The sequence below is a fragment of the Halictus rubicundus genome, chromosome 4 (genome assembly GCF_050948215.1).
Source record: "Halictus rubicundus isolate RS-2024b chromosome 4, iyHalRubi1_principal, whole genome shotgun sequence".
NCBI classification, from domain to species: domain Eukaryota; kingdom Metazoa; phylum Arthropoda; class Insecta; order Hymenoptera; family Halictidae; genus Halictus; species Halictus rubicundus.
This window is the reverse complement of record NC_135152.1, coordinates 13,313,514-13,335,118: the sequence shown is the minus strand read 5'-3', so window position 1 is coordinate 13,335,118 and position 21,605 is coordinate 13,313,514. Positions and strand designations below refer to the sequence as shown.

General features: G+C 42.4%; 2 protein-coding genes and 1 long non-coding RNA gene across 12 annotated transcripts in view; 2 read left to right on the top strand and 1 right to left on the bottom strand.

Moving 5' to 3' along the window:
• Positions 1-21,343, top strand: part of LOC143353526 (uncharacterized) — a 73,811-nt gene extending 52,468 nt beyond the window's left edge. The window contains exon 2 of the long non-coding RNA XR_013082160.1: positions 20,437-21,343. This is a non-coding gene — a long non-coding RNA (uncharacterized LOC143353526). The remainder of the gene's footprint in view (positions 1-20,436) is intronic.
• Pgk (phosphoglycerate kinase) lies at positions 74-2,473 on the bottom strand. Its single transcript, XM_076786918.1, has 5 exons — positions 2,223-2,473; positions 1,592-1,940; positions 1,175-1,513; positions 873-1,092; positions 74-783 (listed from the first exon to the last, which is right to left on the bottom strand). The coding sequence occupies exons 1-5, from the start codon at positions 2,282-2,284 to the stop codon at positions 506-508; spliced, it is 1,248 nt and encodes a 415-aa protein (XP_076643033.1). The 5' UTR covers positions 2,285-2,473; the 3' UTR covers positions 74-505.
• Asator (tau-tubulin kinase asator) lies at positions 5,350-20,000 on the top strand. 10 transcript variants are annotated; one of them, XM_076786898.1, is made up of 15 exons: positions 5,350-5,367; positions 10,282-10,414; positions 10,505-10,652; positions 10,733-10,947; positions 11,043-11,312; positions 11,378-11,464; positions 11,540-11,812; positions 11,950-12,136; positions 12,231-12,556; positions 12,655-12,951; positions 14,969-15,256; positions 15,359-15,629; positions 15,932-16,312; positions 17,147-17,543; positions 17,696-20,000. In XM_076786898.1, coding segments are annotated over exons 1-15 (3,330 nt in total). In that variant the 5' UTR covers positions 5,350-5,365; the 3' UTR covers positions 17,751-20,000. The 10 variants fall into 10 exon arrangements, with proteins under 10 accessions (XP_076643013.1, XP_076643011.1, XP_076643021.1 ...); XM_076786896.1 differs by having other exon boundaries at positions 17,123-17,543; XM_076786897.1 differs by lacking the exon at positions 5,350-5,367 and adding an exon at positions 5,868-5,890 and having other exon boundaries at positions 17,123-17,543.
• Positions 21,344-21,605: the final 262 nt, after the last annotated feature.

Genomic DNA, 21,605 nt, shown 5'->3' with positions numbered 1-21,605 from the left:
TGTTTTACAATTTGTACATACATACTTATATATATTTATATTTCGTTGTTTTAAGTGGTATTTTAATACGTCATTAAATCTGCAATAACTAAATTTTATTTATCTAAATAATTTGTATTTATATTGAAGATTTCGTGAGAAGGGCTGTTCACATTTCACCTATCTATAAACTGATCTTTTCATACGTGGATGTTGATTTCACTTTTTCGGTACTCTAACAATCATCGAGTAGAATATATTCGTATGATTCAGTCGTTTCTATAAAATACTATAGATTTCAATCTTTTTCAATATATTTCAATGTATTTCATGCGGAGGGAAACGAGCATCGTGTTTCACCAAATACAATACTTTTTACATGGAAACTGCAACAACAGGGTTGTTGTTACAGGATTATTAAATGTTTCATCTATTCAATTAGATATTGTGTGCCAGGTACTCGGGCTTGTCTGATATCAAATCTTTCAAATTCGAATATCAACTGGTACCTTTCAGTATCGCTAATTTACGCTGGAGAAAGAGCCTCAACTCCCGGCAAGACTTTCCCTTCGAGAAGCTCTAAACTGGCACCGCCACCAGTGCTCACGTGGCTCACTTTATCCTCGGTTTTCCATTTAGCGGCACACGTAGCTGTATCGCCGCCACCGATTATAGTAATGGCACCCTGCGACGTAGCGGTCACAACATTGTCCATCAGACTCTTTGTACCTTTGCTGAAATTTTCAAATTCGAACACGCCTGCTGGACCGTTCCACACAATAGTTTTTGCTCTTTTGATGGGTTCTGTAAAACGTATATCGATAGATACGCATTTGTTCTCAACATCATAGACGAAAGAAGAAAATTGTCGCTGTTGTCGGAATATTGTTTACCTGCGAATAATTCTCTCGTTTTTGGACCAACATCAAGACCCATCAAACCATCGGGTATTCCACTCTCCAAGTCTGCTGTACCGACAGTCGCATTTTCCGCAAATTTATCCGCGGTAACAAAATCAACAGGTAAATGTATTTGAACTTTGTTCTTCTCCGCCTTCGCTAACAAATCGTTGACTATCTTCGCACCTTCTTCGTCGAATAAAGAGTTACCTATCTGTATGTATGGAGAACGTTATGCGTGAACTATTCTAGAAGTAGAAACAAAAAGGGACCGAGTACCGTTTCGCAATATTTACCTTCATGTTTTTCGATACTTTTAAGAAAGTATATGCCATTCCACCGCCGATGATCATTTCGTTGACTTTGTCCAACATATTGTTTATTAACTGTATTTTATCTGCAACTTTTGCACCGCCTAATATTGCCAAAAACGGCCTCGCGGGGTTATCCAAAGCCTTAGCAAAATAGTCTAATTCTTTCTTCAGAAGAAAGCCGCTCGCCCTCGTATCGTATCCCTCTCCTAGCATCGAGCTATGAGCTCGGTGCGCAGTGCCGAATGCGTCGTTAACATAAACATCTCCGAGTTTCCTGAGGGATTTTCGGAATTCTGCAACTTTGTCTTTATCGGCTTTTATCTAAAAGAAAAGAAATCTTTCAGACTTAACATGCGCTTCGAAAGGTTGCAATTTATATAGAAAGAAAGAACTTTGTACTTTGCTTCCATCGGGTCCTACTCCCTTGCCTTCCTCCTCTATGTGAAACCTTAAATTTTCTAACAAGATGATCGTTCCAGGTGTAGGATTGCTGCAGGCAGCTTCCACGTCCGGTCCAACGCAATCGTTTAAAAACAAAATCTCTTTTCCGAGCAGCGATTTCAATTCTTCCACTACCGGCTTTAAAGTATATTTCATATCTTGTTTACCGTCTGGGCGACCCAAGTGGGACATTAATACGACGCTCTTCGCTTTCTTTTCAAGGGCATATTTAACAGTATCTAATGCGGCTACGATTCGTTGGTTGTTGGTTATCTTTCCTTCCTTTAACGGTACATTGAAGTCCACCCTGAAATATAATTACAATTACACTTACAATTAATATATATGAGGCAAACCGTGCGAGATTTACAAATGAACTCGTCGATCGGTGAAGTACGTATATGTTCATTTTTATATAAAAACTCGAAACTCTTTGACCGGCTTCCGAATTTTTCGTTGCATCCTTTATCGCATTAAGGTTACATCGAACATTTCAACGAGTTGCACAAATATTTCAATAAGTTTGTAGCAGTTTGCGAATAATGGTTGTGAATTGAAATCGAGAGAGATGCGATCAAGGAATATGTACCGTATCAACACCCGTTTGTCCGTCAGATCCACTTTGTCGATGCTGAGCTTGTTCAATGCCATAATTTTCCTATCGAAATTGATCGGTTTCGAAGCAATTCTCCTTTTAACGATTCGCAATGCGTCGTCGGTGTTGTTTCTCAACTTGGGTAACCTCTGTTTTGTGCAGCAACTTGTAACAAAAGTCTCGACTACCTTTCGGAACGTTTTATCACCGAAACACTTTGACTCGGCAAAGTCAAAGCAAGGTCGACGAATGTAGCGACCTCCTACGAATTCTCGAGCCGCGCGCATCGAAACAGCTGTTTCGAACGTGGACCCGTTACATACTCGTTGTGAGTTCTATCTCGGAAAAAAATTCGAAATTATCACATATATGTACGTACGTGAACGCTATGCGTACAATATATACGTAGCTCTTATCGATGCTTATGCGCTCGTTGTTTAGACAGTTTTCATCTGATTGGTCTTCGATACGACTTTCTCTCCCTGTGAAAACGTTTTCATACAAACTGTTACGAACGTAACGTCAAAATGGACAGGTATCGGAGGCGTAACGTAAAATATATAATCTGTATATGTACGTATATATGAATGTGTCTGTTCAGGGAAAAAAAAAAGAAACAATCAGTTGCAATCTTCATAGTAGAACGAAGGTGGTCCAATGCTTTGATTCGATAACAGTTTACTTATTGATTTTTACTCGCTGATAGGTAGCAGTACGTAATTCTAGTGTGAATTATGCTTGAATTACAATCAAAGTCGAATTTTGCGTTTTAACGTAATCTTTTCAAAAGAATGATGCTCAGGATCAGGAGAAATATGAAATCGTTCGACGACAAGATTCACGGGTGACGAATCGGAGACGGTAAGACTCGAGGAAAGAAGGTATATGTGTTCGTAAATAGGCAAACGCGAAGGATAGAAGATATCGTCGAATCGCTGAGAATTATAATAAAAAATATGGTCGGAGTTCGTAGACATGGAATATTCGATCAACGTCTGGTATTCCGGTATTTCATCTGACCGATGCTATTCTCGAGTCTGGCATGGGTAACACAATCGTGCCGTCGACCGTTTATCCGATTCTAAAACGAAGGTGAAACAGAAGGTAGAGAGCAAGCAGAGTGGCACGCGTGAAAATAGGACGGGAACGAACTTTTCCTAATCGTTGCTAATATTACCACCGTTATGTATGTATATCTTATTATCGAATGTTATAAGCGTACATGCTCCGATATAACACCCGTTTCTTCTTTTAATTTGAAATTCCATTGCCGCTCGTTACGTTTACCAAGAGTTAGTCAGCGTTTTCGAAAAGGACAGGGAAAAGGAAAGAAACGAATTCGAACGAGATTCTCAACTCGGACTCTTGGTATACATATAAGTTGCGACACCCATCGACCAGTAAAAATTGTACGGCGAGAAATGGCCGAGCATGCTTTAACCGACGCCACGCTGTACCGAAATAACACAAGTTTGCTAAACGCGAAGGCGGGATACGCGAAATATAGCTATGTATATTTTCTGGTACAGTATTTCAAGACAATAATCGTACTTTTAGAACTCCGGCTTAATCGCCACTTCGACGACTAGTGTATTCTTTATTCTCGGAGTACACGGAATAGCTCGGAATACAATCGTGGAGTGAACGGCAATCTTGAAATTTGCAGATACAGCTGAAAAAAACAGACGTCGGGAAGATGCGTACGATACGCATACGCGTCGACGATCGAAAATCGATGAATGGTTCGAAGAGACAAGAATCGGGGTAGGTGGAATAGAGAAGAAGAGAAGACGAGCCACTCGTATGCCGCATGTAATTGAATGGCAGACACGTGGTAAATAGGCTGATAGGTACGAGTGCGCCAGTGTATAAGTGTAGGAGCGTAGGAGCCAAGGTCTGGTACACGAAGCGGTGTTCGCGATCGGTTCGGTTCAAGACAGGCCGGGCGACCCACAGTGGGCCAAAAGCGCCAAAACGTGGGCAAAATGCAAAAAATGAATTTCACGTTAGGGGTATGGCTCTTGCCGTATTGAATTCTCAGGTAATGACTGTATAAGAAGCCGAAGGTAAGAAGGTCTTACTACCTATACCTGCTAAATGGTGGGAGTACAAATATCCCATACAGTCGTCTCGCAGTTTTCGTGCAGTGAACTACGTTGTGAAAAAAAGGTGTCAAGCTTACAATTTTACGGAAGTTGAATTTATTTTTGTGCGTGTACGATGGATGCTGTTCCTGGAAGTAAATACTATACATAATAATAACATTGGATTTATATTAATTAATGTTTGGAATGTATGAAGTGAACGATAATACTTAGTGCACAGATTTTACAAATGTATACTAAAAGTTGTATATTCCACAATATTCCACGGAGGTTCTTGTCGAGTCTTGTAGTAGATACTATTATTTAACATTATTTTGAAAAAGTAGCTGCCCAAAACTGCCCCTTTCGTAATACGATCCATTTTTGTGACGCAGAGGTAGTCATGGTACTAGTTACAAGCATGTTTTCTCGAGAAATTTAGAAGTTGTAATAAAATTTGTTAAATAAGCATTGTATGGTTCCACTTATAGAGTTTTCTGATACAACAATTTCTTTTTTAACAATAATTTTTTTATTGTTTAAGAAAATGTTATTTTCGTTTTTTGTAATTTTGACATCAGATTCATATTCGCCGGCCCGAAAAATGTGGGAATACTAATTTTCAAGGAAGTCCAATCATTTTTTTGGTTACGCATCCGCCGTATTGAATCCGCCATTTTGTTTTTTGCAATTTTAACATCAGATTCATATTCGCCGGCCCGAAAAATATAGGCATACCAATTTTTAAGAAAGTCCAATCATTTTTTTGGTGACGCATCCGCCATATTGAATCCGCCATTTTGTTTTCTGTAATTTTAACATCAGATTTATAATCAGCGACCCGAGAAACCTATGAGTATCAATTTTGAACTAAATTGAATTACTTCTTCCTATTTTGGCCACATTTTGGCGCTTTTGGCCCACTGTGCGGCCGTGCGACCGTGCGGCCGTGCGACCGGGCGACCGCGCGACCGCCAGTCTGCATCGGGTGGAGGGAGAGAGGATCGAAAAGAGAAGGAGGCGATGGAAGAAAAGGAACAACGCGATACTCGCATGTCAGTCCAATGCCAGTGGAACGCGACGACTCGCGTTCGAGCTCTCTGACTCTGACTCTGACTCTGACTTTGACTCTGACTCTGACTCCGCAAAAGACCTTTCGCCATCGGATTTTGTTAACCAAATCTCCCATCTGTGTTTTCCTCCCTGGATCACGCGAGAAAATTTTCTTTGACCATCGTTGATCGTGCTCTGCATGGGAGGGGCCGTGGACAATTCCACGGTAGAACGTTCATACAGATCCTTCCCGGTTTCACGAGCCATTTGTTCGCATTTTGTGTTCGATTTTGAGCAACGCGTCGATTCACCACCGTCACCGCCGCCGCTGTCACCATCAGCATCATCGCCACCACCGCCGCCACCGCCTCCGCCACCACCACCGCCACCGCCAACGCTACCACCACCGTTGCCGTAATCATTCTGCTCTGCGTCATCTTCGTGTAACCACCTTTCCACTCGGCACGATCTTTTCATTGCCTTTATTTATCGCCCAGTCCCTCTTTCGTTCGGAGCCATGAAATGGTACGTGATCATTATTTCTTTCAAAACGGTTCAAACTTGGTATTCGACCCCCTTTTGCTCCTCCTTTGTCTCTCTTTCTCTTTGACACGCACACATACACACACACACACACTTTCTCTCTCTCTCTTCCCCTCCCCCATTCTATTTCTCTCCTATCCCCCCTACTACTTACCTATCTACCCTCTTTCTTCTCTTTTCTTTCCCTTGACCAATCGGTTTGTTTCAAAGTGTGTTCTCCTCCCTTGCGGTGATTGCTAACTTTCCCATACGCATATTCGTATATTTTGCATAAGCAGAGCATGACAAAGTGTGCGAGTACTGTTAATCACCCTGGAGAACACGCATGAACGCGCGCACGCGTGTTACCTCGCGTGCGTTTTCGCGCTTGATCCGTGTCCCGATCTTTTACCCGTGTTTCAATAGATAGAAATTGTGGTGGACCAATTAAAAGAAGAAAATAGACTTTTCGTTTAACCGGTAGACGGTTAGAGAGCAGTCAGAATTACCTCGAAAAATACCTTGGCGCGGTGAAAGATGCTACTCCGCGGTATTATATGTATACACATATAAAGTGGGGTCGTTTAAAAATAGATGTTTAAACTTAAATTGTATGGTACATGTGTATAGAGGAATTTATTTTCCTCCGAACGGAACAAGATCCCATACGGACAGAATTGCAAAGAAAAAATCATGCGGCAGTACAAAACGCGTCGATTACATTGCTATTTGCAAATAACGTTTTACATTTAGCTTCCTTTATTCATTCCATATTCGCAATGTAACTACATGTGTACGTTACGAATTGTATTTCTGGACGAAGGTTATGTATCGAAGAAGTTACCTGTGTACATGTATCGTATAGTCGTACAGCATACAACAGTGTCGAATTTGCCATTTTCAAACGAAACTAATTAGTCTTCGATGTTGTACGGTAACGACACAGTTGATACTCTAGGCTCTGTCGGAGTCGATATATCGGCTGCTGATAACAGAAAAATATAATTACGCTTGAAATTAGGAGATTTCTACCGAGAAAATGACGAGTCATTTTGTAGATCTATCTTTGTAGAAGCGTTCCACGCTTCAAGGTATTGTCGGTGACTAGATTATACCAGTCTTAATTCTAAATGTGTTTCGACCAACTGTACACATAGTACTTTTATTGCACCGACACTTTCAAAGTCTTCGGATAACGAATGTTTCTAGAAGCCTAATATTTTAAAAGCATTATCGCTATAGTAATATAGTATAAACTAGCGGAATGTAGGTAGACATTTTGATATACATTCAGTATCATTGCATGTATAATGCCGTTCTGTAGATTTTAAGGTAATACGGATACCACTGAAATAACAATTTTTTACCTACAACGTTACAACCACATCGTTTTTTAACGAGTTGAGTTTTTATAGAGTTATTCGAATAATCTACCTTTATTTCTTTCGTATAAAGGCAGATCAGTGCAAGTATAGATTAGTGATGGGCACTATCGACTAAATTCAACTATCGACTTCTTACTATTTAGTCGCGACATACTATCGATTTAAATAGTCGATAGTTTTCAGTCGACTGAGCGCTATACTGATTATGTTCTCGATGTTCGATGACGTTGATGAAAAGCTTTTCTATATTATTCATCTTTTAGGAGAATATTTGTAATAATTAATTGTATTTAGTAGTAGAACAATTGAATATACATACATATGTTTAATGAATTAATTAATTTGATAGCGCGAACGAAATAAACAATAGGATAGTGAAGAGATAGTAAATCTCATGATCGGATCTGATCGATAATCACGCTTAAATTCAGTTGATAGCTCCGCTCGCTCTACCGCTGCATAAATCAGTCGATAATTCAGTCAGAGAGGAAATCTTTGGTTCAGTAAAATCAGTCGACTGAAAATAGTGACAGCTACTATCGACTTAGTCGATAGTTTTTAGTCGATAGTGCCCATCACTAGCATAGATAGTGTATGTTACGGTGAAAGTTCTCCGTAAAACATTACCGACGACGATGAACTACGAGTGCCGAGTGCCAAAATAATCATTAAACTTGGGCACTGCTTCACAGTGGCGTACTTCGAACCGTGAATCGTGTGTCTGGCACCGCAGCGCGTTTTGCGCGCGACATTTGAAATCGCATCGAATCGAATCGAATCGAATCGAATCGAATCGAGTTGAGTCGAGCGAAACGCAACCAATAGCTGAAGCTAGGAGTTCGACATTAACGATCCATCAAATACAGAGGCACGATCACACGAGAAAATGAAACACGAATAGGACAAAACACAAGCTTCGTTGTAACAAGTTTTCATTTACTATTCTTCAATTACTATTAATTGTTAATCATTATTATAATTACTAATAAATGTTGTTATTTACTGCTACTACTATTGTTACTTATTATTTACTAATCGGAACAATTTCAAGTATCACGGTGGACAAGAGGACCATAACCTCAATTTGCGTAGAAAATTATTTTATTGCCCGGAATTACGTTTTAATTCCGTAGAGTGTCATTGATCTCCAAATTACACCTACTTTTAGATTATAAGTTCGAACGATTCGAAACTGTCTTCTACTGTATATGCGACGCGAGAATTGCCGCAGAGTAGCTAAAGGTTATAGTTACGCTAGAGAATGTATATAGATCAATGTAAGCTACATGCAGTAGAGTGGAATATGCCAAATACATATAATAGACGATGCACGGATGAACTCTACTAAAAACAAATTTCTTATGAAAATTATAACGAATAATACGTGTGTAAATTGGAAAGAAATACGCATGTAACAAAAACATGCATGTATTAGGTAATATATACTCGTATATCGGTCACGCGGAACGTTCGCATGGTCAACTGATTAAACCCTGAAATATTTGAAAGGATAGTGAGAAAAGAGAGGACGATAGAGACGGACATCGATCGAGCATTCAGGTCGCTATCTCGCGGCGTTTACAAGTATTACGAGTATAGTGGTACAAAATCGAAAAATGGCTGTTCTATCGGTGTTTGACGGGAAATAGTACGTACCTACAGCTCTCCGAAACGTATCCTATAGATTTTGTATGGTCGCGGATAAAGTGATCGCGAAGATAAAATGAGGAGAGAGAATAGAAAAAAAGAAAGGGTAAAATAGCGAGCGGTCGCGGTCGGTCGGGTCGAATCGAATCACGTCGAATCAACTCGCAACAAAGAGGGCGAGGGTGAGAAAGAGGGAGAGAGAAAGAGAGAGAGACATAAGAAAACGGTGGAATGGGTTAGGAGAGTGGGAGAGTGGGCGAGTAGGAGAGTGGGAGAGGGTGAGAGAAGGAAAAAGGAGAGAAAGAAAGATGGAAGGGTGAAGCGATGATAGAGTGAAACTAGCGGGAAGGGGACGAAATACGTGTGATACGGATACGAAGTATCGGGGAAAAAGCAGAAAAGGAGAGATGCGGACGGAAAGTGTGCAATCGTGAAGAGGCTTGTACACTGGTCGGGGAAAGTTCTGCTTGCGGAGGGAGCACCGTCGTGGATTAATAGTAACTAAAAATGAAATATTACATTGAAATCTGGATCGATGGGTGTGCGGGAGAGAATTTCGAATAGGAGCGCTCCATCGAATGAAATGTTTCATAGAAGACTGCGACGAGCAACGAAACCAAAAAAAGGAACGGAACGAACTGACATGTATTATTTTCTTTAGCCGTGTTCCCTCTCTCTCACAGTTTCATTGCTCGACTCGGATTCATTCGGTTGTGTTCGTAATGATTGACGCGAGTTAACGCGACTTAGCGGACTCACGGCGTAAACTTGCTGGAAGAGTCGCTGAAAAGTTTCGAGGGTGTAATCGTCGTTAAACGAGAAAAATAATCCACGAACGATATCCGCGAGAGGAGAAGGGAAAGAAAATGAAAGAATGAAATGTGACGGGTGACGGGTGACGGCTCGAACGCTGTCGCATGACGGATAGATAGAACGGTTGATCGTCGTTCCCTACATATCCACTGTACCCTTCGCTTGCACGCAATCATGGCTGCCTAACACAGGGCGCTCGGTATCGACCAATTTTCTACCGTAATACGCTGCTTTAGGTTAAAAACCTAACCTATTACGGCCTCGGTTTCGGTCTCGGTTTCGGTTTCGGGGCGTGTCGCTTGTCTCGCGTTGACAGCTAGAAAAGTTTTGTCGGATCGTGCCCCGTTCGTCCACTCTCCGCGAACAACGTCGCATCGATACCCTTGCAATTCTGCTTCCGCCTTTCTATTTATTTTTTATTTAATTATATGTCACCTTTTCGCCTGTTCCCGAGAGCGGCCCAGAGAGGCCTAAACGCATCGAGTATGCGAACAATTCAACGTCTACCGAATCAATCGCAACGCATCAGGGATCGCTCGCATTTTTCAGGCATCCCGTTCATTCAACCAATTTGCTGCTGAGGAATGTAGGCGACGAAAGCACGGATCAGAATAATAATATAACTATGACGAGTGAGGACTTGCTACAGCCTGGCCATGTGGTCAAAGAACGTTGGAAAGTCGTGAGTTCTTTAACAAACACATCCATGTATTTCTTTTCCTACTTTCTCTCAATTTTTGCATCTAACCGTTCTTCTTTACTCGTCTCGTAGATTCGAAAAATAGGAGGAGGCGGATTCGGAGAAATCTATGAAGGCCAAGATTTAATGACGAAGGAGCAAGTCGCGTTAAAAGTCGAGTCCGCTCGTCAGCCGAAGCAAGTTCTTAAAATGGAAGTAGCCGTACTAAAGAAACTCCAGGGTTCGTAAGGATTTTATGTTACGTTGCGTTGGCATTTGTGATTTTGCACGCGTCTACACAAACGCTTGTACCTGTTACAGGTAGGGAACACGTCTGCAGATTCATCGGCTGTGGTCGAAACGACCGATTCAATTATGTCGTGATGCAATTGCAAGGGAAAAATTTAGCTGAATTACGCCGCGCCCAGCCGAGAGGTTCCTTTTCTTTGTCCACCACTCTTCGTTTGGGACTTCAAATTCTTCAGGCGATAGAGAGTATACACGAAGTAGGTTTTCTTCACAGGGACATTAAACCGGTAAGCACGATTACTGTATAATATCTCAATTAGCTTTACCGTTTCTCGACTCTCTTTTGTAATTGATTCGCTCGCTCTCGCGTCTACGTTTGCAGTCGAATTTTTCAATCGGACGACTTCCACACAACTCGAGGCTGCTGTACATGCTCGACTTTGGACTGTCTCGCCAGTTTACAACCAGCACCGGTGAAGTTCGACCACCTCGCAGCGCGGCAGGATTCAGAGGAACCGTTCGTTACGCGTCCGTAAATGCACACAAAAATAAAGAGATGGGCAGACACGACGATTTATGGTCGTTGTTCTACATGTTGGTGGAGTTTGTCAATGGGCAACTTCCGTGGCGAAAAATAAAGGACAAAGAACAGGTATGCAACGGAGAGTATGCTGTCAGGGACACAGAGATAGTACGTAACGTAATTTCACGATGCAGGTGGGTCTGATGAAAGAGAAGTACGATCATCATTTACTTTTGAAACACCTTCCATCCGACTTTCGTGGTTTTCTAGAACACATTCAGGTATGTGTTTCGATAAAACACGGCAACACGATTACTAGGAAATTTGGTATTTCGTATAGAATAATTTCGTTTTAGAGTTTGGAATACGCGGACAAACCGGACTACGAGATGCTGACGGGCTTGTTCGAGCGTTGCATGAAACGTAGAGGGGTGAAGACGAACGATCCTTACGACTGGGAAAGATCGTTAATGGCGAACGAAACCGTGCCAACTACCAGGTCTTTGCCTGCTGTGACCATACCTCCCGTACTGACTACAGCGACCACGATCAATCAGCCGCCGCCCACGCCGAACGTCGACACGAACAACCAAGAAAACGTCGAACCCGACAACAGGAAAGAATTAGACGTAAGACGCGATGACGCTAACAGCGAACTGGACGGACTGTTGTGCCTTTTTGGCATATAAATTGCGTACGCTGGAGGGATTGTAATGCGTTATGGACTGTCGGTTATCCGGTACTAGTATTTCGTGCCTTTTTGCAGGCACAATTGGATTACGAGAGCATATGCAGAAGAAACAAACAACGCGGTGTGGAAGGATCATCGGTTCCGTTCACATCGGCCATCAGCAATCATGGCCGAGATAAGAACTGTAACGCGACGATACCGACGATCGACAACACCCACCAGCAGACCAGACAGCAAGCTGTTCTTCCACCGTCGACTCATGGTCATATGTCTTTTTCTCTCGAATGAATTTCGTATTTCTGTGTTCCTTGCAAACCCCCGTTTTACGTGGCCGTATCTGTACCCGCGATTTGCAGGTTCGCCGAAGAAAAGACGTGCAGTTTCGATGGCCGCGGAACCGCAGACAGGAGCGGTCACGGAGGAGAAACCCATGGACAACGAGGGGAACGCGTTGATGGCCTCTGCGCGTTCCGCTTCGGAAGTGACTCGATACAAAATTAGCGCAAAGCTACCGGCACCGCTGAGAAAATCACAGAGCGGCGCGTTCGTTCGAGTACGGGTCAGACCCGCGCCCGAACCGACAACCGAAGAACCGCCCAGCCCTCGAGTGCAAACCGAAGTCGACGCCTCCTATTGTTCCTACGATGTTACCAATCCGAAATACGTTGGAAATCAGAGTCCCGTACGTATCGATTGAGCGACCGTATTCGCTCCGATGTTTTCCCCTGTCGTTACGGTTTACATTTTGCATTTTTCTAATGCTCGACCGTTGACCGATAGGTTACAGAACAAAGGGAGCCACTGAAAAGAGAACCGCGCAGAAGAACGGACGGCCGACAACAGACACGAGCCAGCCGTGCGGCGATAAGAGACTGTTCTATCACACAGTTCGCACAGATCGACGACGACAACGTATCCGCGCTGCAACAAGTAACCAAAGGCGGTGGTGGCTTGACCTTGGCCTCTCAATGGAAGTCGCAATTCGACGACTCCGAGGAGACCGACAACGAGTGGAAAGGAGAGAATTTACAAAGTCCTGAACATAAAGGGACCACCTTGCCAGCGATAGTTCCGCAGGTGAATTCCGATTCAAATGAGATTTCTTCTATCTTTCCGAATCCCACGTACTTTTTCCGTTCGAGAAAAGAAAGTGGACGAGCAATTGAAATACACGGTATACGATATTATTTTGTATCGACTTACGGACGATATGTTTGACATTCTAGCCACGTCTGGCCAGTATCGATGCCCTCGTTTGATGCGACCGTTGTTACCTGCCACAGAATCGAATCGACCCTTTCATATGCCATCGTTTGAAACTTTGACGCGCGTACTTGCGTATTCTTCGTCATCGTCGCTCGTGTTGCTTGTCCTTTCGATAGATCTGTGATGTTGGACCAATTTTCGACTACTTAACTCTCGTTTCTCCGCGCCTCTAGAACTTTGCAGAACCTTACGAGGAGGCGCATACGTTATTATACACGTCCATAGATAACTCGATTCTGTCGTGTAGTTTACCGTAGTTGGTAGAGACGCATGCGTTAGAAACCGGCGCACAGTGGTGCCGAGGCGGCAAAAAATCCATTTTATAAATTGTCGATTTTTATAAGAAAAAAAAAATTATTTTTGTATAGCCTAATAGTGCGTGCATGATGCGCCAAAGTCAGATTTTTGAAAAAAAATTTTTTACGGAGATACACGCATGGTAAATAACCATTTCTTCGCTCCTGGGAATTCATCAGTTTTCAGTGCGATAGTTATGTAATTACTCCGCCTATAAGTGAATACTTAGGGGTCTACAAATCATATGGGTTATTGCAAATGGCTTCAACTATTAACTGGCAAAAAAAAATTTTCCAAAAAAAGTTGTTTAACATTAAGCAATATGGACTAACCTGAAGCCCCTTTGCGTTACGCTCATTTTTTATTTATGGAGGAATACGAAAAATCCTTTGAATAGTTTCGATCTGGAACTAATCGTTTTGGCAAGTTATAATATTGATCTAGCTTTGTGCAAAATTTCATGAGATACTTCGAGATGCTTTCGCCGCAATTTAAGTTTAAATATCAACTTTCGGAATTTCCAAGAATGAATCGCGCGGAAGTCACGATTATTTGATGTTTCAGGTGAAATTTTTAAGGGATACACATCAGATAATAAAAAAAAATGTGACATTCATACATATAAAAAAACATTTAATAACAATTTTTTATGTTAAATAAACAAAGTTTTCGTTCACTGGACCACTGTCGCAAAAATGCAACAGGTATTTTTTGGTAGTGCTCCAATGAACGCTATAAAAATAATTTATGTAAGATAAACAAATTGTTATTAAATATTTTTTATACATAAAAAATTAATAAATCATATGCACTTCACATTTTTCTTTATTATTTAGAGATATTCCTAAAAAATTGCACCTGGAACATCAAATAATCGTAACTTCCGTACGATTCACTCTTGGAAATTCTGAAAGTTGATATTTAAACTCAAAATGCGGCGAAAGGGTCTCGAAGGGTCTCATGATTTTTTGCACAAAGTTAGATCAATATTACACCTTGCCAAAACGATTAGTTCCAGACCAAAATCTACTAAAGGATTTGTTGTATGCTTCCACAAATAAAAAATGGGCAGAAAACAGAGATTCTCGATTAGCCCATATCACATAATGTTAACAACTTTTTACAAAAATTCTTTTTGCCAAATGAGCGTTGTACCTGTGGCAATCTCTCTACAAATTTTCAAACAAATTCGTTGGATAGTTTCGTTTTTACAGATTTTTTGCCGCTTTTTGGCCATTCTTGGCCAATTCTTGGCCATTCGCTTGGCAGTGGGAAGGGGATATACATATACGTGTGCGTGTACGTATGTATATCAAACGATGGGAGAACGCAAAGTTGAAAGAGCGAGTTGCGTGCACGTTTGACCGTCCAATACACACATACCTTGCAACTTATCCTACAGATGTTTTCGTTTGAGTGGATCAACAGACATGTACATGTATACCAATGCATATTCTTATGTATCTATGTATGTACACGCGTACATACTGTACGGGAACGTTTTGTGTTTTTACCACGCTTGTATATACAGTCGACAGTTGTCAGTGATGCTGTGACTACCGCATCTTCAGTGCCTGCGTCTATCGATGCGAAAACAGCGGTGGTCCAATCGGCCACGTCGGTTGTGTCTCATCAGCATTCGATTGTACCGTCCGCCCTGTCTCGAATCAGCGAAGATTCACCGAAACCATCGGTTCCTCATCGATGCTTGAACATTGCTGGCATCGAAAAATATCCTGATCTCCAAGGGGCGCTCCCGAGCGCTTGGAGTGTTCCAGCATTGGCATCGCATGTCCGCGCCAACCTCGAAGCACCGTTGGTACGTATACATCCTATACTACATCGGCCGATGTTCGGTTAGAGATTGATCGCTAATCGATGCGCGAATTTGTTTGACACGGACCGGACCGGACCGGAACAGGTTCAACAGGCGGCGTTCGACGATCTGTTGTACGAGGTCGACGTAATGAGAAACATCGCAACGCGTTACGACTCGCCGAGAGAAAGTCCGCCGCCACGAAGAGCGAGCGTGCCGGCGGTTGCTTTCTCACCCCCTAACACGATGCCGAGTACACCCGGTGGAGAAGAAGAAGAAGCGGGAGCGGTGGCGGGTAGGCTGGAAATTAGGGTGGTGGACGGGACGGCTGGCGCTACCGTTGTACAAACTACCACCGACAGAGAACCGTTGCAGAGTAAGTGTGCGAATCGTTTTACCACAGAGAGTAGATTTACACGTGTTTGGTACCCCCTCGTATTTCCCTCTCGTTTCCCCCGTGTCTCCCGTGTGCCTGTGCGCCTAACGCCGAATAATTTGTTCGATATAATTTAACGTGTTTGCGGCTGCCTGCTTCTTTTTCGTCTTATTTCCTCGTCATCCATCTGGCCGAAAGAAACAAGCTTTCTAGCATCGCAGACACTTCGTTTCACAGTAACTTTCTCTTCGTTCAAAACACATTTTCTCGGCAACGAAGAAAACAATTTTGTGATTCGACAGGGAGCATGGCAAACGGTACAGTGGATAGTCCAGCTGGCCCTAATCAAGGATCGGAAGAATCGTCGGTATACGACGATGCTGTCGAGAATCGGCCACCTGCCGATGGTGTCGCATCGGCACATAAGGAAAACAATACGACAACCGTCTCGACCACTATATCGAACGTAGTAGCCACTCGTGAAAATAAGGACAATAAAGAAAAGGAAGCTCCTTGTAGGATTTATAACACTGTCAGTAAAATACCGGTCCCGGTTAAAAGTCCGAGATGCTCGCTATCAGAGTCCACTCCAGAAACGAATACTCCGAATACCAGGACTTGCGTGGCTAACGAAATTGAAAAATCGTCTACACCCGCGGCTATAACCAGGGAAAGAGATGCTAGTTAGTAAGCCTTTTTTTCGATTAAATTGTAATCGTACGATTCTCTTTCGAATTTTCCCCTTATGCGACTCGCGACTCTTGACACACTCGACACCGCATACGTAGTTTCGTTCCATTCCGTTCCATTCTGCCATTACATTTTCAATACTAATGAAATTTCAACTAATACGATAGAAACGGGTTCTCGCGCTTAATCTTGTGTACCCCTGTCGTTCGTAATCGTTGCCACGAGAGAAAAACAAAAAGTGAATGCTTCACGCAGGTAATAGAGAAGAGTCACGGAATAAATTATAATATTCTCGATTATACATGTATGTATATGTATACAAGATATACGTATACATATACATATTATACATTGTACATGTACACATTCACGGATTCTGTCTCGAGTCACTATTACGAGTAGTTGCATCCGCGATTCTTTCACTATTTTTCCGTATTGAGAAGTTTTCCAAAGTGTTTTTTTCGATCGACGCGCGTTCCAATCCAAGAACAGCAGGCCATTCGGTGAACTTTTCGTTTTCTTTTCCAAAGTTTTTGCGTATGGTCGTACGGTCCAGGAAAAAAAAAATAAATAAGTAAACGGTAACACAGTAAAGTCTTAAGAAAGAAAGAAAGAAAGAAAGAAAGAAAGATAGAAAGAAAGAAAAAAAAATAAATAAAGAAAGAAAGAAAGAAAGGCGAGAAAGGAGGAGAAGGAAATGGAAAGGAAGGTCTGCGCGCTTGGTTAACCGTATTTGTTTCGGATAAGCTGATTTGTCGGAAGTAATAGCGATTCGTAGCGATACTAACATTGGCAAATTTTAGCTATCAAAGGCAAACCCTTGACAGCGCCCAGGAACTTCTGTGAGGCCCGGATACGACGATGCGCAACCTTGCCCGACGCACGACAGATCTTTTCACCGTTAACGTCGGCTAATTCGGCGGAAGATGAAAATTTGACCGGATGCACCCCTGCGTTACGTCGCCGAAGGCAAAGCGAGAAATACGTGACGGATGCTAGTCAACTGAATCTGCGGTTCCAAAGACTGCAACGCAGAGTCAGACCCAATTCCGACATACTGTCTCGATTTTCTCCTAGAGGAGTACCTTCTCATCTCCTAGGAGAAGCGGCCAAACAAACGGAAGAGAGCAGCGACAGCGATTCCGACAGCAGCGGTCCACCGAATGCTCAACCCCCGCCACCCCCGACGTCCTTGCCACTGCATGTTGCAGAAAACAATGCCAGGTACAACCTTTTGTCCGTGTCTCTTCTTGCGTATACCGCGTTTCGTCCTTTTACTCGTTGCCTTTCAGTTTCTGCTTTTCGCTTTTTGCATTTTCGCTTTTTAGAGCCTGCATAGAGTGTTATTAATGACTGATATCTCGTTCCGATCGCAGATGCCGCAGATTTCGACCTATACCGGATGCAACGATAGTCAGCCGGGAATCGTGAGGTACAGCGTCGACGACGAAAAGGGAAACGGTCCGTTTCTTTCTAATATCACGATCGCAACAGAACTTTGCGGTCAGCTGTTTCTTCGAACGTGCGAAATCTTTCTTTCCACGTGACCCGAAGAAAATCATCCGCGATTCGCCATTCGACGGCAATCGGAAACGTACGGCCCGTACAACACTGTCGCCGAACAATCGTTCAGCCGCGTAAGCGTAAAAGAAATTCGAGGGAATAATCGATCGAACAAAGGAACAGGATATCCACGAATTGGAATTGCTTTTCTCGACGAGCGAAGCGATTCTGGTTATTTTCGCGAACGTTACACGTTCTCAAAACAGATCGACAGCATGATTTAACCGGATCCGAGAAACTTTCGTAACTTTTGCTCGACGTATCTGCGCGTTTAGCCTCGACGATTATTCGTTCAGTCCATCCGCGTGCGCGCGCGCGGGCGCGTTCAACGTATCGTTTATTTTCGATGCAGAATTCTCTTGCGAAACGCGAACATTATATGAATTGGTGGTGCTTCAAAGATTACACTTCCTAGTCCTTAAATGCGTCCGATGATAATTACGATAAATATTAACGATTATGTGTAAATGGTGCACGTTACCAAGTTACTAGAACGCGATAATGGCGTTTTCGGAAAGATGTCAAGGAAGTCGTCCGCGTTTACGACGAGAACAAATTCTTCCTGCACACTTTTCTTTCCATCTATCTATATCCCTTTCTCTCTTTCTCTCTCGCTCTCACTCTCTCTATCTTTCGCTCTTTCTCAGTATCTCGTTTCCTTCTTTCCACGAGATACTATATAAACGTGTTGTTTTCGTTCGTGTCGCGACACGTTGAAACATCACCGACCACGCTTAACAGATTCTTCCTATAACGTAGCTTGTTCTTTTCCGTTCTTTTCGTTCGAACTGTTCTCGGTAGTTTGTACGATGAAAACAGTTTGCACCGATTCCGTTCGATGTACTTTAGCAATTCTACTTCTACGATAGTGACGTTGAATATATGGGAAACTAGTTGAGAACCGATATAGAATCGGCTACGCGTACGCGATACCGTGTTTTCGGTTCGGTATTTTCGATTGATTACGTTTGGATACGTTCGATAGTCTCCGAAACGTACATACGTTTGCGCCGTGTATATTTTGCACGCGTGCAAACAGGGGAACCAAGATCTCTTTGAAAAACCACCGTTGACCCCACACGAGTTGGTCACCGACAAATGATATATCGGCGAAAGAAAAGAACCGCGCGTTAGTAAACTGTTTGCGTTTGTGCAAAAAAAAGACCTGTGGAGGGAAATAGGGAGAGGAACAACAACAAGAACAACAACAACAATAACAACCACCAACAGCAGCAACAGCATCAGACACGTAAACAAAGTACTCGAAAAAGAAGCTAAAGTTAGATTATATGTAATAGAATTACGCGTATTTGTCTTGCACTTCCCGGTAACGTGATTTTTCCAGACAGTTACGAATTCGCAGTGGAATGGAATCTAGTGATGCATAAAACTAGTCAAGTAGAGGTCCTCTAGTATTCTATTACTAAAACCAAATTTGCGCATAGAGTTATACATACTTATATTGTATTTGTACAAAGTAGTTAAGAGTTTATTTTGTGCAATGGTCGCAAGAACGTTGACGATACGACACGATACGGTACGATACGATACGATACGATACGATACGATACGATACGATACGATACGATACGACACGACACGATACGAAACGGTACGATGAAATAGCTTTAACTTCGAAGAATCGCGGAATATTCGTTTGCGACGTAATGATGTGTAAAGTACACAAACAAAAGAATCAACAGAGACACGTAGGCGCAATAGAAACAAACAATCGACTGATACGAGTGTATGAATTTGTGTATGTACGTATATTGTTACAATTTGGACAGCATAATATCTGTTCTTGGATCTTGAGAGGATTGCGATGTCGCGAAATCAATTGCGCGAATATAGAAGAATACAGAAATTCGAATGCAACGACGGTAAGGCGCGCAAGCGAAATCAACTCTGTGTAAATCAGTAATGGATCTGTAATCAAAGGTGAAATGTATGTTTGAATGTAAACAAACACGCATAATACAGCTCATTGGACGTATCCCTTATTACATATTTAATTTTGTAATTGGAAAATCGCGCGGCAGAATACTTATACGATTCACGTCGACGATTCGCACGCAGCTTCATGAAAATAAACAGAATGCCTTTTGTTTTCGAAAACGTGAACGTGTCAAACTTATTAACGTTCGTTTACCGAGAATTCATCGAACAGGAACTCCTTCCGAACAATATCTGAATTTCTACTCGCGTACCTGACCTTCACCTTGCACCGCAAACACACCGTTCGAATCATTCAATTCCTATACAAACTTGGCGCGAAGGACCGACGCCCGACGACCTCCGACGACCGGCGACTACTGACGACAGAGGGGAAATCTCGACGAAAGAGGGGAGTTCTCACGCTCGGGATTTTAGTGTCCCCGGTATAGTGCTGCCTCCTACTCTAATTTCTAGCCTGGACCAGAACCTGCATCATCTTACCTGCATCATTAGCAGCGGATTCCAAATAATGCCAGGTGGATACTACTTCTGTGTTAAAAGAGGCTCTTCTATGTAGGCTCTGATTGGCTCTGATCCAGCCTAAAAGATGATGCAGGTTCTAATACATGCTAAAAAGATGATGCAGGTTCTGTTCCAGGCTAAAAAGTTGATGGAGGTTCTGTTCCAGGCTAAAAAGATGATGCAGGAAAAGTGCGATACGTATACGATGTACAGCCATTCTTAAAAGTATCGATATGTATCGTGAATCGATCAAAACCTCGATGTCTCGTATCCCTATACCCTCCCCTCTATGTATATTATTTTTCAGATGACAATAGTTAGCGAATTTTCTATTTGTCGATCTAACCGGTCGAACGAGGGAAACATTTCGCGAGAAAAGCGTGGAAAAGGTCCGAGACGAGGAGAGACATACTCTGCACATTGGAAAGAGAAAACAAAATAGCTTATCTAATCTCTGTTATCCGTTACGCGAAATAGCGATCACAGCGTGTCCACGATATCTCCACGCGAGAATTTCCTCTATCTATACGATCGCAAAATTTTCCAGGCGAACTGTTGACAGAATCGAACTATAAAAGGCTTACTTAGATCGTTGCTGAAATTTCGAAATGCGCAGCAAACTATTATTCCCGGTTCGATCGGAAGATCGATCGTCGCATATGGATTTACAACGCGCGTTCAACGATCTCGATCTCCGGTATCGTGTTCCCTGTAATTTATAAAAATGAACACTTCCTGGCGATACAGTGATTAATTTGTTAGGAATGTTTCGCATCTTTCCATCGATGAGTCATCGTTGTGTACATAGACGTACAAATGAAACTGCGCAAACTCGTCGTTTCTACGTTTCCACATAAGTGGAAGAAGCTTATCGTTCAATGTAGACAGATTGACTAACAATGAAGGTATTAGTATATCAAGATTATACAAACATTCGATTAGCCTGCCAAATATGCTAAAACAAGAGTCTAGCAACAGCAACGGCGAATGTTGACAAAACTTGAGAAATTCGAAATTGTCGATCTTAGCGAATAGGCGAATATAGGTATGGAATTTTGTTGTTCCATTGCTAGATGCGTGCAGGTACATTGTATACGTATATGGACATAGTTATGGATATGAATGTGCATACATATTCGCCGTTGTTCGTTCATACGCGGAAAACAGAGATTTCGAAAGCGAAGTTCGCTGGTATCCGAATACGTATTCGAGATCGATCGCATACTTGCAGGTTCGAGCGATAAACAAACTCACCGGTACGGT

Bases quoted from the DNA above. Each gene is read 5' to 3' on its own strand.
- Pgk (XM_076786918.1), bottom strand. From the start codon at position 2,284: ATGGCATTGAACAAGCTCAGCATCGACAAAGTGGATCTGACGGACAAA. The intron at 1,093-1,174 runs GTAAATATTGCG...CCATACATACAG, and splicing joins AAGTATCGAAAAACATGAAG to ATAGGTAACTCTTTATTCGA. The intron at 784-872 runs GTAAACAATATT...TACGTTTTACAG, and splicing joins AACGAGAGAATTATTCGCAG to AACCCATCAAAAGAGCAAAA.
- Asator (XM_076786897.1), top strand. The intron at 11,465-11,539 runs GTATGTGTTTCG...ATTTCGTTTTAG, and splicing joins GTTTTCTAGAACACATTCAG to AGTTTGGAATACGCGGACAA. The intron at 15,257-15,358 runs GTACGTATACAT...GGACCGGAACAG, and splicing joins CCAACCTCGAAGCACCGTTG to GTTCAACAGGCGGCGTTCGA.